At 42.4% G+C, this 18,376-nt stretch overlaps 1 protein-coding gene across 2 annotated transcripts in view; it reads left to right on the top strand.

The window, feature by feature from the left end:
* The window catches only part of b3glcta (beta 3-glucosyltransferase a), a 72,230-nt gene extending 64,127 nt beyond the window's left edge, over positions 1-8,103 (top strand). For both annotated transcript variants that reach the window (XM_078403040.1, XM_078403039.1), the window contains 2 exons: positions 1,185-1,329; positions 7,800-8,103. In XM_078403040.1, the coding sequence (XP_078259166.1) occupies positions 1,185-1,329; positions 7,800-7,973 (319 nt within the window). In that variant the 3' untranslated portion in view covers positions 7,974-8,103. The remainder of the gene's footprint in view (positions 1-1,184; positions 1,330-7,799) is intronic.
* Positions 8,104-18,376: the final 10,273 nt, after the last annotated feature.

The following is an 18,376-nucleotide window of genomic DNA, read 5'->3' as shown; positions in this document are numbered from 1 at the left end:
AGTATATGGAACGAGCTGTCAGAGGAGGTAGTTGCGGCAGGTACAATAACAGCATTTAAAAGGTATTTGGATAGGTACATGAATAGGAAAGGTTTAGAGGGATATGAGCCAAACATGGGCAGGTGGGACTAGTGTGGATGGGGCATGTTGGTTGGCATGGGCAAGATGGACCGAAGGGCCGGTTTCCACGCTGTATGACTATGACTCTACTCAAAACGTCTGGCTCCAATTTTCAGGCTGTAGTACTCAGTCCCTGCACTCCACAAAAGTTAGTTATTTCTATTCACCCCCAGGATGCTTCAATTAAATCACAAACTAACCTAAATTTAGCGAATATAAACTTTATGTAAGTTCTCCTAAGTTCATTTAGATTTAGATTTATTTAGAGATACAGCGCAGAAACAGGCCCTTCGGCCCACCAGGTCCGCGCCGCCCAGCGATCCTCGCACACTAACACTATCCTACACCCACTAGGGACAATTTTTAAAAAAAATAAATAATTTTTTACATTTGCCCAGCCAATTAACCTACAAACCTGTACGCCTTTGGAGTGTGGGAGGAAACCGAAGATCTCGGAGAAAACCCACGCAGGTCACGGGGAGAACGTACAAACTCCGTACAGTACAGCACCCGTAGTCAGGATCGAACCTGAGTCTCCGGCGCTGCATTCGCTGTAAGGCAGCAACTCTACCGCTGCGCCACTGTGCCGTCATAAGTTATAGGAGCGGAAGTAGGCCATTCGGCCCATCGTGTCTACTCCACCATTCAATCATGGCTGATCTCACTTTCCCTCTCAACCCCATTCTCCTGCATACTCCCCATAACCACTGACACCCTTACTAATCAAGTATCTGTCAATCTCCACCTTAAAAATACCTAAAGACTTGGCCTCCACCGCCATCTGTGACAATGCATTCCACATATTCACCATCTCTGACTAAAGAAATTCCTCCTCATCTCCTTTCTAATGGTAAGTTCTTTTGTCCTGAGGTTGTGCCCTCTGGTCCTAGACTCTCCCACCAGTGGAAACAACCTTGCATTCATCTTTTTGGGGACCTGCTATCATTCTGAACCACTCACAAGGCCCCATGTGCATTCAGTAGGATCCAGAAGCATTTTGTTTGCACTAATGTATCATTTTGCCGTTCTCAGTTACACCTTGATTTTCTTTTCTTCTTGTATAGGATGGTCTTCAGCAGAGAAGCAGTAAAGCGATTACTACACAGAGGGTGCAGCTGTTACAGTGACGATGCTCCTGATGACATGGTTCTGGGAATGTGCTTCAGTGGCCTTGGAATCCCCGTGACCCACAGCCCGCTTTTCCACCAGGTAATTCTTTTTTAGGTTCTCGTTTCTGTGATTGAAAGATAGATTAATAACTGTACAACTGGCGGCATAGTGGCGTAGAATTGCTCCCTTACAACGCCAGAGACCCGGGTTCAAACCTGACTATGGGTTCTGTCCGTACCGAGTTTGGACATTCACCCCCTGACCACGTAGATTTTCTCTGGGAGCTCCGGTTTCCTCCCACACTCCAAAGATGTGCAGGTTTGTAGGTTAATTGGCTTTGGTAAAATTGTAAATTATCCCCAGTGTGTAGCATAGTGAAAGGGGTGATTGCTGGTCGGCATGGACTCGGTGGGCTGAAGGGCCTGTTTCCGCGCTGTATCTATAAACTAAACTAAACTAAACTAGCACAAAAACCAAAGACAATCCATAGAACTTTAGACTTTAGAGATACCTTGCGGAATAGTGCCACTGTGCTACCCCGTTCATAGCTCATGAGTTTTTAGTTTTAGAAACACTGCATGGAAACAAGCCCTTCAGCCCACAGAATCCATGCTAATGATTGACGACCCATTCACACTAGTTCAAAGTTATCCTGTCATCCACTCCGTACACACTAGGAGCAATTTACAGAGACTGTGTGAGGAATGGCAGTCCATTTGGCAAAACGACAGTGACCAGAAACACAAGAACAAAACATTCCTTGATTTTTATTCAATTGAAAGTTACAGCATGGAAACAGGCCCTTCGGCCCACCGAGTCCATGCTGACCATCGATTGCCCAATCTATGTTTTCAGTTGGGTTCTTGGCATTAAACTATGATCACCCATTCACTTTGGTTCTATGTTATCCCACTTTCTCATTCACTCCCTACACACAGAACAATTTACAGAGGCCAATTAACCTACAAAGCAGCATGTCTTTGGAATGTGGGAGGAAATTGGAGCACCCAATGGAAACCCACGCTGTCACAGGGAAAATGTGCAAACTCCACACAGACGGCACCCGAGGTCTGGGTCGAACCCGTGTCTCTGGCGCTGTGAGGCAGTAGTTCTACCCGCTGTGCCACCGTACTGCCCTCAACGTTTGTTTCAAAAGAACTCATTCACTAGACAATGTTGAGTGCTCTAATAGTATTTTTTCTTTTTTAATTTTTTTTGTTGCAATTTCAATAGGTGCAGGAGTAGGCCATTCGGCCCTTCGAGCCAGCACCACCATTCAATGTGATCATGGCTGATCATTCTCAATCAGTACCCTGTTCCTGCCTTCTCCCCATATCCCCTGACTCCGCTATCCTTAAGAGCTCTATCTAGCTCTCTCTTTAATGCATTCAGAGAATTAGCCTCCACTGCCTTCTGAAGCAGAGAATTCCACAGATTTACAACTCTCTGCTAAGAACCCAACTGAAAACAGATTTAAAAAAGAAAGAAAGCCAAACTGCCTGAGTTGTACACAAGGTCAAATTGGATGTAAAAATAGGTTGTCAGTATCTTGAATTAAGATCATTTGTCACTTGAAACAAAAGTCAAAATGAGCTTGCACAGCCTGTTGTTCCATCCGTTCTGTCCTTGAAATGTTAAAACGCTTTTTCTCATCTTGGCTACTGACAAGCTTCTACCATTGATATTCTCTCAAATCCCCAGCCACAAACCTTTCATTTACACAAAATACGCCACCATCTTATTTGCAGATAATTAACCAAAGAGCCTGATAGTTTCAGTTTATAGCAGACATTTTTTCCCATGAAAACAATCCTTTTAGGTGGCTCAGTGGGGCAGCGGGTAGAGCTGCTGCTTCACAGTGCCAGAGGCCTGGGTCCGATCCTGACATCAGGTGCTGTCTGTGTGTGGAGTTTGCACTTTCTCCCTGTGATCGCGTGGGTTTTATCCAGGTGCTCCAGTTTCCTCCTATCTTCCAAAGACATGCAGGTTTGTAGGTTAATTGGCCTCTGCAAATTGCCACTAGTGTGCAGGGAGTTGATGATAAAGTGGGATAACATAGAACTAGTGTGAACAGGTGATCCATGGTTGGTATGGACTCGGTTTGCTGAAAGATCTGTTTCCATTTTGCATCTTTCAATCAATCAAACAAATCTTGTTTTCTTTTTTCAATGCAATTTCGATGCTCTATCTTTTGGTCAATTCAATAGACAATAGGTGCAGGAGTAGGCTATTCGGCCCTTCGAGCCAGCACCGCCATTCAATGTGATCATGGCTGATCATTCTCAATCAGTACCCCGTTCCTGCTTTCTCCCCATACCACCTGACTCCGCTATCCTTAAGAGCTCTATCTAGCTCTCTCTTGAATGTATTCTGAGAATTGGCCTCCACTGCCCTCTGAGGCAGAGAATTCCACAGATTCACAACTCTCTGACTGAAAAAGCTTTTCCTCATCTCTGTTCTAAATGGCTTACCTCTTATTCTTAAACTGTGGCCCCTGGTTCTGGACTCCCCCAACATTGGGAACATGTTTCCTGCCTCTAACGTGTCCAACCCCTTAATAATCTTATACGTTTTGATAAGATCCCCTCTCATCCTTCTAAATTCCAGTGTATACAAGCCTAGTTGCTCCAGTCTTTCAACATATGACAGTCCCGCCATTCCGGGAATTAACCTAGTAAACCTACGCTGCACGCCCTCAATAGCAAGAATATCCTTCCTCAAATTTGGAGACCAAAACTGCACACAGTACTCCAGGTGCGGTCTCACTAGGGCCCTGTACAACTGCAGAAGGACCTCTTCGCTCCTATACTCAACTCCTCTCGTTATGAAGGCCAACATTCCATTGGCTTTCTTCACTGCCTGCTGTACCTGTATGCTTCCTTTCAGTGACTGATGCACTAGGACACCCAGATCACGTTGTACGTCCCCTTTACCTAACTTGACACCATTCAGATAATAATCTGCCTTCCTATTCTTACCACCAAAGTGGATAACCTCACACTTATCCACATTAAACTGCATCTGCCATGCACCCGCCCACTCACACAGTCTGTCCAAGTCACCCTGCAACCTCATAGCATCTTCCTCACAGTTCACACTGCCACCCAACTTTGTATCATCTGCAAATTTGCTAATGGTACTTTTAATCCCTTCATCCAAGTCATTGATGTATATTGTAAATAGCTGCGGTCCCAACACCGAGCCTTGCGGTACCCCACTAGTCACTGCCTGCCATTCTGAAAGGGACCCATTTATCCCCACTCTTTGCTTTCTGTCTGTCAACCAACTTTCTATCCATGTCAGTACCCTACCTCCAATACCATGTGCTCTAATTTTGCTCACCAACCTCCTATGTGGACCTTGTCGAAGGCTTTCTGAAAGTCGAGGTACACCACATCCACCGGCTCTCCCCTGTCAATTTTCCTAGTTACATCCTCAAAAAATCCAGTAGATTAGTCAAGCACGATTTCCCCTTCGTAAATCCATGCTGACTCGGAACGATCCTGTTACTGCTATCCAAATGCTCCGCAATTTCGTCTTTTATAATTGACTCCAGCATCTTCCCCACCACTGATGTCAGACTAACTGGTCTATAATTTCCCGTTTTCTCTCTCCCACCTTTCTTGAAAAGTGGGATAACATTAGCTACCCTCCAATCCACAGGAACTGACCCGGAATCTATAGAACATTGGAAAATAATCACTAATGCGTCCACAATTTCTTGAGCCACCTCCTTAAGCACCCTGGGATGCAGACCATCAGGCCCTGGGGATTTATCAGCCTTGAGTCCCATTAGTCTACCCAAAACTTTTTCCTGCCTAATGTGGATTTCCTCCAGTTCCTCTGTCACCCTAGGATCTCTGGCCACTAGAACATCTGGGAAATTGTTTGTATCCTCCTTAGTGAAGACAGATCCAAAGTACCGGTTCAACTCGTCTGCCATTTCCTTGTTCCCCATAATGAATTCCCCTGCTTCTGTCTTCAAGGGACCCGCATTTGACTTGACTATTTTTTTCCTCTTCACATACCTAAAAAAGCTTTTACTATCCTCCTTTATATTATTGGCTAGTTTATCCTCGTACCTCATCTTTTTTCCCCGTATTGCCTTTTTAGTTATCTTCTGTTGCTCTTTAAAAGAGTCCCAATCCTCTGGCTTCCCACTTTTCTTTGCTATGTTATACTTCTTCCCTTTTATTTTTATGCTTCTCCTTGACTTCCCTTGTCAGCCACGGGTGCCTCTTACTCCCCTTAGAATCTTTCCTCCTCTTTGGGATAAATTGATCCTGCAACTTCTGCATTATTCCCAGGAATACCTGCCATTGCTGTTCCACAGTCTTCCCTGCTAGGGCCCCCTTCCAGTCAATTTTGGCCAGCTCCTGCCTCATGCCTCTGTAATCCCCTTTGCTATACTGTAATACTGACACCTCCGATTTTCCCTTCTCCCTCTCAATTTGTAGAGTAAAACTTATCATATTGTGGTCACTGCCTCCTAATGGCTCATTTACCTCGAGTCCCCTTATCAGATCAGGTTCATTACACAACACTAAATCCAGAATTGCCTTCTCCCTAGTATGCTCCAGTACAAGCTGTTCTAAGAATCCATCTCGGAGGCACTCCACAAACTCTCTTTCCTGGGGTCCATTACCAACCTGATTTTCCCAGTCTACCTGCATGTTGAAATCTCCCATGACCACCTTAGCATTACATTTGTGACATGCCTATTTTAGCTACTGACTCAACTTGCACCCTATGTCGAGGCTACTGTTTGGGGGCCTGTAGATGACTCCCATTAGGGTCTTTTTACCCTTACAATTCCTCATCTCTATCCATACTGATTCTACATCTCCTGATTCTATGTCACTCCTTGCAAGGGAGTGAATATCATTCCTTACCAACAGAGCTACCCCGCCCCCTCTCCCCACCTGCCTGTTTTTTCTGTACGTTGTGTACCCCTGAATATTCAGCTCCCAGCCCTGGTCCTCTTGTAGCCATGACTCAGTGATTCCCACAACATCATACTTGCCAATGTCTAACTGAGCCTCAAGCTCATCCACTTTATTTTTTATACTTCGCGCATTTAAATACAACACTTTAACTTCGGTATTTACCTCCCCTCTCACACCGGTCACAATTGGCCCTGACCTTACTCTCATATCCCTTCTAGAACTTCCCTTCCCATTCATTCGAGAGTCCTTTACAGTTTCTTCTGTATTCGCTTCCCCTTTAACTCCATCTTCATATTCCCAATTTGTCAACTCCTCCCCCCCACTACTTAGTTTAAAGCCACTCTTGTCGCGCTAGCAAACCTACCTGCCAGAATGTTGGTCCCCCTGCTGTTAAGGTGTAACCCGTCCCTTTTGTACAGGTCACCCCTACCCCAGAAGAGATCCCAGTGGTCCAGAAATCTAAATCCCTGCTCCCTGCACCAGCCCCTCAGCCATACATTCATATCCCCGATCTCTCTGTTCCTGCCCTCACCAGCACGAGGTACAGGCAGCAGTCCAGAGACAACCACCCTCGACGTCCTACTTCTCAGTCTTCTTCAATCAAAAAACTTTCAAGTGTCATAAAATTTAATTGTTTACCTGGCAATTTGCTGTGGGTTTAGAAATAAAATCCCCATGATTACCCTTTTCAAGAGGAAATCATTTGATTGTTTGAATAATACTGCATGCATTACACACTGTTATGCTTGTTCCACAATTTTACCACTCTTTTACCGGAAAGGGTTACCCATATTTTTTCCCCCAAATTTATACTTAGAATACTCGACATTAAGAAAGAATCTGGATTTGAAACACTTAACAATCTGTACAGATCTTAGACTTTGAGTTCCATCAACTATACAATATAATGTATTTGAAGTCATGAATGTAGACAGTGAATTTTCCTTTGTGGTATATTGAACATATAAAACATTTCAAAAGTATAATAATTAGAACCAATTTCAATGTACTTGTGAATTGCTATTGTGATGTCAAATTAAGGGATGTTTATGCAGCAAATAAAATATGAATCGAATATGTTGAAGGATCCATAGAGTGGCACAGTGGCGCTCCGGTAGAGCTGCTGCCTCAGAGTGCCAGAGACCCGGGTTTGATCCTGACCTTGGGTGTTGTCTGTCTGTGGAGTTTGCACGTTCTCCCTGTGACCACATGGGTTTGCTTTGGTTTCCGGCGCTGACTCCGGCACTGTTTCCATGCACTATCTCCTAAAATAAAAAATGTTTCTTTAAGGTTAGTGTCCAATGAAAAATCTTAAATTTGTAGCTTCAAAAGCTGCAAATCGGGATATCTGGCAAAATTCTCATGACTGAAAGAAATAGAAAAATACATAGCATCACGCTCAGGGTGTAATTTCTAACATAGAACAGCACAGCACAAGAACAGGCCCTTAAGCCCGCAATGTCTGTGCCATACATGATGCCAAGACCATCTCTAATCTACAGTACCTGCACATTAAAAAAAAAAATTATGCTTATTATAATCCATATTCCTCCATTCCCTGCATATCCATGTACCCATCCAAAAGTCTCTTAAATGCCAGTAACCTTTTCTATTACTTTCCAGGCACGACCAATGGACTATTCAAAAGACTACCTTAAACATCAAGTTCCAATTTCATTCCATAAACACTGGAATATTGACCCAGTTGAAATCTATTCCACTTGGTTGGCAAATGAGGATGACTTCAAATCACACCAAAAATCACAGAGAACTAAGAAGGAAAGGGAAGATTTATAAATAGTTCCCTTAATCTTCACTGTCTTTGAATGCAAGATACATTCTGATTATGAAAACACTCTAAAGGCATACTTTAATAGTTTTTCGTTATTCTTTTATATTGTAAAGTTAAATATATTTTTATTTTCTTGGTCACCCTTTAACTTTCTGAAAGGTTTTGTGCAATCTATGCTTTTCTAAAAATGTTGAAAAAGTTTGTCTAATTTTGTAAAAATAAAATCCAGTCTATATATAATTAACATTTCGTAATGCAGAATTCAAATCCTTGCCCTGAATGGAGTTATTTTGGGGCTAAATTTCATCCCATTCCCTTTGGTGAGATTAATTGCCAGTCTATTACACACTGCGTGATTCTATTTCTTCAAGATCAATGGATATTAGAATTGGTAATACGCATCCACCACTGATTTTCCAGCAACTGATGGTCTGGCACCTCCTTTAATCCAGACAAAATTACGAGAGCGCGCTTGAAATCCCCCTGTAAAAGTGGTGCCTAGCCCGGGTGAGGCAGCCAATCTCTACCATATTGGAACTTCTGCAGCTAATCGGCGGGTTCCATTTGCCGCCTGTGGATGGGACTCTGGAACTCTGGCCCGGCTGAAGCTGGCAAATCCATTCCCACAGCCGACCTCCGAGACCGACTTTGCGGGCCGGTATCTCGGCCCCCCAACGGCCTAGGCGGACCATTCCGGTATCGTTGAACTCCTCTTGGAAGCCGAGACCTTGATGGTCTGGCAAAACGGATATTCCAGAAAGGCTCTGGAACCAAGGGTGCCGGAAAATCGGTGGTGGACCTGTAATGCTTGTTCTTGCTGTTATCACAGTGAACGGATGCAGCACAGATTGTAAGCACGTCATATAATTGGGACTCTCAAGTTTACATAGAACAGAAAAGTGGGGGAAAGAGATTGGGATGGAAAGTACAAAAGACGATTGGGAGGGTTTAAATCACACAGAAGTGCAGAAAGTGCTGGAGTGCAGGTCAGGCATCATCTCTGCAGAACATGGATAGGTGTCTAAGTGCCAGTCTAAACGTCTCTTATAGTCTCTTAAATGCCGCCTGATTATATCTGATTCCACCACCTCCAGTGACAGTGAGCTCCATATATCAAGATTCAAGAGTGTTTAGGAAGGTACTGCAGATGCTGGTTTAAATCGAAGGTAGACACAAAATGCTGGAGTAACTCAGCATCTCTGGAGAGAAGGAATGGATGACGTTTCGGGTCGAGACCCTTCTTCAGACTGAAGAGAGTTCAAGAGTGTTTAATTGTCATATGTACCAGCAATGGAACAATGAAATTCTTACTCTACAGGCTCATTAACCCAATGACGTACAAATAACTATACAATAATCAATAATGCAAAGAACCGGAAAAGGTGTCCCTGAGACACACCACTAGTCACAGGCCTCCAGTCTGAAAACAACCTTCCACCATCACCCTCTGCTTTCTTCCATGAAGCCAATTCAGTCGCCTAGCTCTCCCTGGATCCCATACAATTTAACCTTCCAGAGCAGCCTATCCTACGGAACCTTGTCAAAGGCCTTGCTGACTCCATATAGACGGTATCTAGGGCCTTGCCCTCATCAACCTTCTTGGTTAGTTCTCAAAAAACTCGTTCAAATGTGTAAGACACAATCCTCCATGTACAAAACCATGCTGATTATTCATATTCACCCTCTTTCTCAGCATGCCCTCAGCATAGGAGCACCGCAAGGCTGCGTACTCTCCCCTCTCCTTTACTCTCTCTACACCAACGTCTGCACCTCCACAGACTCCTCTGTCAAGCTCCTCAATTTTGCGGATGACACGACCCTGATTGGACTGATCCAGGATGGGGAGGAATCTGCCTACAGATGGGAAGTGACACAGCTGGCATCCTGGACCTATCTAGATAGGTCAATCTAGATAAAGAGGGGTTGATTGACGTGTTGGGGGGGGGGGGGGTAGAGAGAAGGAGGAGGAGGTGGTAGGAACTGGTTGATGGGGAAGGGACTGCGTAAAGAAAGGTATGTGTGGAGGGGGAGAAGGGGCGTGGGGGGCGTTACCTAAAATTGAAGAATTCAATGTTCATACCATTGGGTTACCATTACCATATTCCACTACCCAAGCGGAATATGAGGCGCTGTTCCTCCGGTTTGCATGTGGCCTCACTCTGGTAATGGAGGAGGCCCAGGACAGAAAGGTCAGTGTGGGAATGGGAAGGGGAGTTGAAATGGATATGCAGGGGTTGGAAGTTTATGGATTATGTGCAGACAGATAAGAGTTGGTCCTGACATCATGATCGGCACAGACATTGTGGGCCGAATGGCCCGTTTCTCTGCTGTACTGTTCCATGTGCTAAGTACGATGTTTATTATGTGGGGAATCAATCATTATGGAAGAGATTCAGCAGGTCGCGGTACTTTACGTGTGGAAGGATAAGGTTAACTAGCAATTCTTAAGTTTACATTTAATCACAACAGTAAATGATTGAAAGTAATGAACTGACACAATTAAGCTAATTGTTGGGGCAGGTCAATTAGCATAAGACAGGAGTAATGTCAAAAACAAAGTGGTATAATACGACTTGGAATAATATATTAGCATTCCAAATCCAATTGCCTGTGTATGAGTAGAAATTATTAAGTTGCTATGGTGCAGCGTTCAATATTCATCAGAGATTGCTTCTTAGTCTCATATGTGGAATATGACAATTAGCATAAAATTGAACTAAATCTCACGAGTGCAGCATTCAACAACTCAAAAGACAAGATTTTGGAGCAAGTCCAAACTCATAACAGGTCAACAAAGACTAGAGGGCGCAGCTTTAAGGTGAGAGGGGCAAAGGCATGCGGGGCAGATTTTTCACACAGAGGGTGGTGGGGGCCTGGAACACGCTGCCAGAGGTGGTGGTGGAGGCAGATACAATAGTGGCATTTGAGACTTGTGGATATGCAGGGAATGGATGGATATGGGTTATGTGCAGACAGACAAGTTACATAAACATACAACATAGAACTACAGAACAAGAGCAGGCCCTTTGGGCTGCAATGTCTGTGCCGTCCATGATGCTTATCTACTTGCACATAAACCGTATCCCTCCAGATCCATGTGTCTATCCAACAGTCTCTTAAACATCACTGTCGTATCTGCCTCACCACCGCCCCTGGCAATGCTTTCCAGGCACACATGCTATTCTGTTTCAAAAACCGTGGCCCGCACATCTCCTTTAAACTTTGTCCTTCTCGTTGTGTTAGGAAGGAACTGTAGATGCTGGTTTAAACCGAAAATAGACACAAAAAACTAGAGTAACTTAGCGGGTCTGGCAGCATCTCTGGAGAAAGGAATAGGTGAAGTTTCGGGTTGAGACCCTTCTTCAGACTGAGTCAGAGGAAAGGGAAACGAGAGATATAGATGGTAATATAAAGAGACAGAGCAGTCCAAGCCAACAATGGACCATTGTGGGCTCCACCTTTCTGTGATCATCGTTACTTTTTGCGTATGTTTCATTCATTTTGTTCTATATCTCTCTATATCACTGTCTATATCTTTCGTTTTCCTATCCCCTTGCACTCAGTCTGAAGAAGGGTTTCGGCCTGAAACATCACCTATTCCTTTTCTCCGGAGATGCTGCCTGACCCATTAAGTTACTCCAGCTTTTTGTGAGCAATTTCCAAAGTTTTGTTTGAAGTATAATTTTCTCTGATTGATTGGATTGCATGGGAATAAGAAATAATATTTATTCCGTAATTTAGTTTAATTTAGAGATACAGCATAGAAACAGGCCCTTCAGCACACCGAGTTCACGCCGACCATCAATCACCCGTTCACACTCGTTCTATGTTATCCTGCTTTCTCATCCCAGCACACTAGGGGCAATTTACAGAGGCCAATTAACCTATAAACAGATAAATGGTTGAGAAAGTAGGATAACATGAACTAATGTGCAGGTGATCAATGGTCAGCATGGACTCAGTGGGAGAAGGGCCTGTTTCCATGTTGTATCGCTAAACAAAACTAAAGTAAACTTGTATTGTGCTCACCCTTTTCTCAATTTTATTTCAATTTCCAGCAATTTCCTAATTTGCTTTTAGATTGAATGCATAGATATTGGTTGCAATTGATTCTTATTCATTGCGAATATAGTGAAATCAGCCACAATTAATCACATCAACGTGAAGTGATTTTAATAACTCCTCAGTCATGTTGCCAAATGATTCATTAAACCTTGTATTCAGCCGAGTTATTTGTTAGACTGGTGCATAGGAATATATTATAAACACTTCCCTGAACATGTTTATTTTTGTCGTTCTAATATATTTATCATATTGCAATTAAATCTGTGAATATTCCTCTATAGAATATAGAACAGCGCAGGACAGGAACAAGCCCTTCGGCCCATAATGCTCATGCGGAGCATAATGCCAAGGTAAACTAATTTCCTCTGCCTGTACATGATCCATATCCCTCCATATCCTGCATATTCATGTGCCTATCTAAAAGCCTCTTAAATGCCACTATTGTATCTGCTCCACCACCACCTCCGGCAGCGCTTTCCAGGTCCGGCACCCTCTGTGTAAACAAAACTTGCTCCTCACATCTACTTTAAAATTTGCCCCCTTACCTTAAAGCTATGACCTTTATTTAGTTTAGTTTAGAGATGCAGCACAGAAACAAGCCCTTTGGCCCACTGAGTCTGCGCCAAACAGCGATCACATGTACACTAGTTCTATCCTAAACACTAGGGACAATTTACTGCAACCAATTAATCTACAAACCTGCACGTGTTTGGAATGTGGGAGGAAACCAGAGCACCCGGAATAAACTCACGTGTTCACAGGGAGAATATGTCAACTCCACACGGATAGTCAGGATCGAACCCAGTTGTCTGGCGCTGTAAGGCAGCAACTCTACCGCTGCGCCACTGAGCTGACCTTTTTAATGCCCTCTTCCTCTTAACAATATTAACAAGTTCAATGCAGATATATTCAGTTAATTTTGAAGTCTACTCATCAAACTAGACTTTTCTTCTTAAATAATCATTGAAAGATGACATATATTTACATTGTAGATCAGGATTTCAAAATCAGATAGCAAAAGAATGTAGATAGACACAAAATTCTGGAGTAACTCAGCGGATCAGGCAGCATCTTTGGAGAAAAGGAGCCTGGAGTCTGAAGAAGGGACCCGATCCAAATGTCACCTATTCCTTTTCTCCAGAGATGCTGCCTGACCTGCTGAGTTACTCCAGCATTTTGTCTCTATCTTCGTTTAAACCAACGTCTGCAGTTAATGTCTTTCCTTTCCCTTTTTTAAAGAAACTGGTACAAGATAATTATTTATCCATTTTTATTCAAAGTACGTTTTAGGTTAATAGTGTGTGGTTGGTTTTGGACAAAATATATACACTGCTTTAAACGACAAAATTTCCTGCAGTTATTTAATGAAGATGTAGTCTGTATTTTTTATTTGGCATCATAGAAGTTCTCTGTCTGATCTTTGCAACATTGTTTTTATAAATCTAGAATAAATTAACACAAAGAACCCTGAAGCCCCTTGTTCCCTGAAAGCAGTTCAAATTTGGAATTACAATATTTGGGCTTAGGTAGTGGAAGTTATTCCAAAACGTAAGTAAGTAGATTTCAGTGTGACTGAGTAAAATAATAATTTCTTTCTTTCTTCTTCATCTCATAAAATCATGATGGGAACAGATAGGGTAAATGCATAGAGGCCACCAACAAAATCAAGGACATCCTACCCCGGTCACTCCTCCCCTCTCCCATCAGGCAAGTAGTACAGAAGTGTGAAAATACACACCTCCAGATTCAGGGATAGTTTCTTCCCAGTCAACTGAACCATCCTATCACCAATTAGAGAGCAGTCCTGACTACCATCTACCTTATTGGAGACTATCTTTAATCTGACTGTATCAGACATCAATATTATATCTTGCACTGTGTCCTTTTTCTTAAAAAGTATACTGCGGACAGCTTGATTGTAATCATGTATGGTCTTTTCTCTGGCTGAATAGCACGCAAACAGATGCCTTTCACTGCACCTCACTACACGTGATAATAATAATCTAAACTAAACTAAAACATATGAAGTTTGAATTGGCTATTAGTGCAGGAGGCTGAAGGATGATCTTACAGAGTACTATAAGGTCGTGAAGGGAATTGATAAGGGGAGATACAGTGGTGCCTTACAGCACCAGAGACCCTGGTTTAATCCTGACTACGGGTGCTGTCTGTACCGAGTTTGTAGATTCTCCCTGTGCTCGCGTGGGTTTACTCCGGGTGCTCTGTTTTACTCTCACATTCCAAAGACATGCAGGATTGTAGGTTAATTGGCTTCTGTAAATTAATTCAAGTTCATAAGTTCAAGGAGCAGAATTAGGCCCTTCGGCCCATCGAGTCTACTCCATCATTCAATCATGACTGATCTATCTTTCCCTCTCAACCCTATTCTCTAGCCTTCTCCCCATAACACATGACACCCTTACTAATCAAGAATCTGTCAGTCTCCCCCTTAAAAATTCTATAGACTTGGTCTCCACAGCCTTTTCTGGCAAAGAGTTTTACAGATTCACCACCCTCTGACTAGAGAAATTCCTCCTTATCTCCTTTCTAAAGGTAAGTCCTTTTATTCGGAGGCTATGGTCTCTGGTCCTTGACTCTCCCACTAGTGGAAACATCCTAACCACACTCACTCTATCCAGGCCTTTCACTATTCGTTAAATTTCAATGTCCCCCCTCATCCTTCTAAACTCCAGCGAGTACAGGCTCAGTGCCGTCAAACGCTCATATGTTAACCCAATGATTCCTGGGATCTTTCTCGTAAACCTCGAAACGTCCCTCATGGATAAGATAGAACTAATGTACGGGGTGATCGCTGCTTGGTGCAGACTCGGTGGGCCGAAGGGCCTGTTTCCACGCTGTATTTCTAAACTGAACCAAAGGGTGGATATATGGAACAAGGTGCCAGAGGAGATCATTGAAGCAGGTATTATAAGAACATTTAAAATAAATATAGATGGGTACACAGAGAAGAAAGGTTTAGTGGGATATGGACCGAACACAAGCAGGTGGGATAAGCTGAAATGGGGCTTCTTGGTCAGCTTGGGCAAGTTGGGCTGAAGGGCCTGTTTCCACGCTGTATCTTTAAACTAAGCTAAACTAAAGTAAACTAAAATGAGATATTAATTAAAGGCAGCTAATCTGTATCAGAGCTGCCAATGTCCACACTAATGTTCATTCCAGTGGTGCAGACCCTAATTATTTAACTTTGAGTGCCATTTTGTAGGATTTCAAGTTACACTTGTTCAGAAAACTCACTGTACTTCCAGTTTTCGAAATGATTAATAAAGTACATTCTCATCTCACTTATGACTAGAAAGAATAATTGCTCAGGCTGATAACACCCATTTAGATGTTCTTATCAATCAAAGAGTGGAACAGTTTGCACACATTGTAAGTGATACCCACCAGGATGTCTGAATACTTAACCTTACAAAATATAGGAGGAAATGTCTGCCACTCACATCGAGACCAATTGGGAAGAGGCAGTGGGAATTAATATGTTTATAAAAGGACCTTTGTAAATCACTGAACCATTGCAATCAAGGAGGAAGGAAAGAATAATTTAAGAAACAGCTTTGTGGTAAGTTAAAATGTTGTATGTATATAGAAATAAAAACATAGCTAATGAATGCATGGCCAAACCCAGCATGGATTGTTTTCTCCAAAACGTTGGAAGTTGAGGGGGGAAACCTGATGGAGGTTTATAAAATCATGGGATTTATAGATAGGGTAGACAGTCAGTACCTTTTAACCCAAGATGGAAATATCATATATCAGAGAGCATAACTGTAAGGTGAGAGGGGCAAAGCTAAAGGAAATGGCCGGGGATGTTTTTTTACAGAGTGGTGGGTGCAAGATGTGGTGGTGGAGGCAGATACCTTAGTGGCGTTTAAGAGTCTTTTGGATAGGCACATGGAAATGCAGAGAATGGGGAGATATTGATTACGTGCAGGCAAATAAGAGTTGGTCTTTGCATCTGGTTCAGCACAGACATTGTGGGCCAAAAGAGCCTGTTCCAGTGCTGTACTGTTCTATGTTCAATGTTCTATGGAGGATTTGTGGAGCTGTTACCAGCCGTGGACCTACAGCAAGGTAATGGCTATGAATCGGGGGAAGTTGCACTCAAGCGAGATTTAGTTAAATTTAATGGTAATTGTCATATTCCACATATTAAACTAAGAAGCAATATATGAGATAGGTTATGCCGCATCATAACATGTTAACAATTTAGTCTAGTTTAGAGATATACTGTGGAAACAGGCTCTTTGGCCTACCAAATCTGTGCCGACCAGTGATCACCCCGTACACTAGTGCTCTTCTGCACACCAGGGGCAATTTACAGAAGCCAATTAACTGACAAACCTGTACATCTTTGCAAAGTGGGAGGAAACAGGAGCACCCGGCGAAAACTCACGTGGAGACTGTACAACTCCATACAGACAGCACCCGAGGCGAGGATTGAACCTGAGTCTCTGGTGCTGGAAAGGCAGTGACTCTACCACTGCGCTCTGTGCCACCCTTCACATGTTTAAATTATAATGTTTTATTTTTAATTGTCTACTGTATATCATGTTGTTACTTGCGAGCAAAGCACCAAGGCAAATACCTTGTATGTATACATACTTGGCTAATAGAATTTATTCAATTCAATTCAATATTGAACTACCATTGTGAAATGGGCCCATTTCATCAGAAGATCCAATTTTTAATTAATAAACCATAATTAGCTGAAAATCACTTTGTATCCTTAAATACTTATAAAAGATCTGTTAAATTAAACTAATTTAATCTGTTAAAGTAAATCATCGGTATTTCCTAACTCTATTTTTGGCAAGTCCGAATGAATTCACTTGAAAGAACCAAGTTTCAATTTATTTCCTATGCACAACAATAAATTAATCTTTTAAAGAGAACATTATGTTCCATGTGTAATATCTAAGATTTGGAACATGTTGTTCCTGTTGTAATCTACGAGTGCAATGAAAATTCCAGAAAGGTCCTGCACAAATAATTTCACGATCATGTTTCCATTTGGGGAAAGTGTTAAAAACGGAATTAAACATGTATTTAATGATAGAGTCAAATAGCACGGAAACGAACACATCCATGCCGACCAAGATGTCCCATCTAAGCTGGTCCCATTTGCCTGCATTTGGCCTATGTCCCTCAACTTTTCCTGTCTATGTTGACACTATGAATGTAAAGAAAGCATTGCATTGTTTGTCATTTCTTTTATGTATTTTTATGAAAACAATTATTTCTGTAAACTTTGTTGAATATTTGTAAAAGTGACATTCTTAGTATTCTGGAAATAATATATTTTCATAAAAATACGTACAAGACATGAAAACAGCACATTGCTTTCTTTACATTCATAGAGCCAACCTCTCTATACATTCATAGTGTTATTAAATAAATACTTTGAAAGTATTATTAGACTTTAGTCTTTAGAGATACAGTGCAGAAACAGGCCTTTCAGCCCACTGAGTCCGCACTGACCTGCGATCACCCCGTACACCAATACAGTCCTACACATTAAGGACAACCCGTATGTCTTTGGAGTATGGAAACTGGAGCACCTGGAAGAAAACCCACACAGTCATAGGTACAAACTCCATATAGACAGCATCCCCAATCAGGATCGAACCCGGGCATTGTAGGGTAGCAATTCTACCGCTGCACTACCATGCCATCCTAAATTAAGTTAATACATTAAGTTAATCTGTTAAGTGAATACATTCTATGTATAATGCCCTAGTGTAAACTGGAGGAACAGCACCTCATGTTCCGCTTGGGTAGCTTACAATCTAAGCTACAATAGGCAGAGCAAAGGGGAAGATAATCTGAGAAACACTAGGGAGGAAACCGGAGCAGCTGGAGAAAACCCACACGGTTCCAGGGAGAACGTGCAAACTCCACACAGACAGCACCCGAGGTCAGGATTGAACCTGGGTCTCTGGAGCTGTGAGGCAGCAGCTCTGCCAGCTGCACCACTGTGCTGCCCATCTGCCAATCTTTCAAAATATGTGAGGTATTGCGATACATATAAATCACATTGTCGAAGATCAGATTGTGTGAACTGCAAAATAAATTGGTGGTTTCTCTCAAGATCGGCTGGAGGAAATGATAAAAAGTATATTGTCTGTATCGGTAGAAATATGTTATAGTTATTGCTAATACACTTCCAATGCAGCATAAGGCATTTAAATCCTTTTCAAATTGAAAAATTACTTAAATCTTTGAAGGAAAATCCTGCAGTCAATCACTGTCTAATAAATCATATGTGGAGAAGTTTGATAATTCCATTTATTTTTTATCTTTTAGGTAGCGTTGAGGGAACATT

Source organism: Rhinoraja longicauda, chromosome 7 (genome assembly GCF_053455715.1).
Source record: "Rhinoraja longicauda isolate Sanriku21f chromosome 7, sRhiLon1.1, whole genome shotgun sequence".
Lineage (NCBI taxonomy): Eukaryota > Metazoa > Chordata > Chondrichthyes > Rajiformes > Arhynchobatidae > Rhinoraja > Rhinoraja longicauda.
The sequence above is the reverse complement of the archived record's forward strand: the minus strand, read 5'-3'. Positions and strand labels throughout refer to the sequence as shown.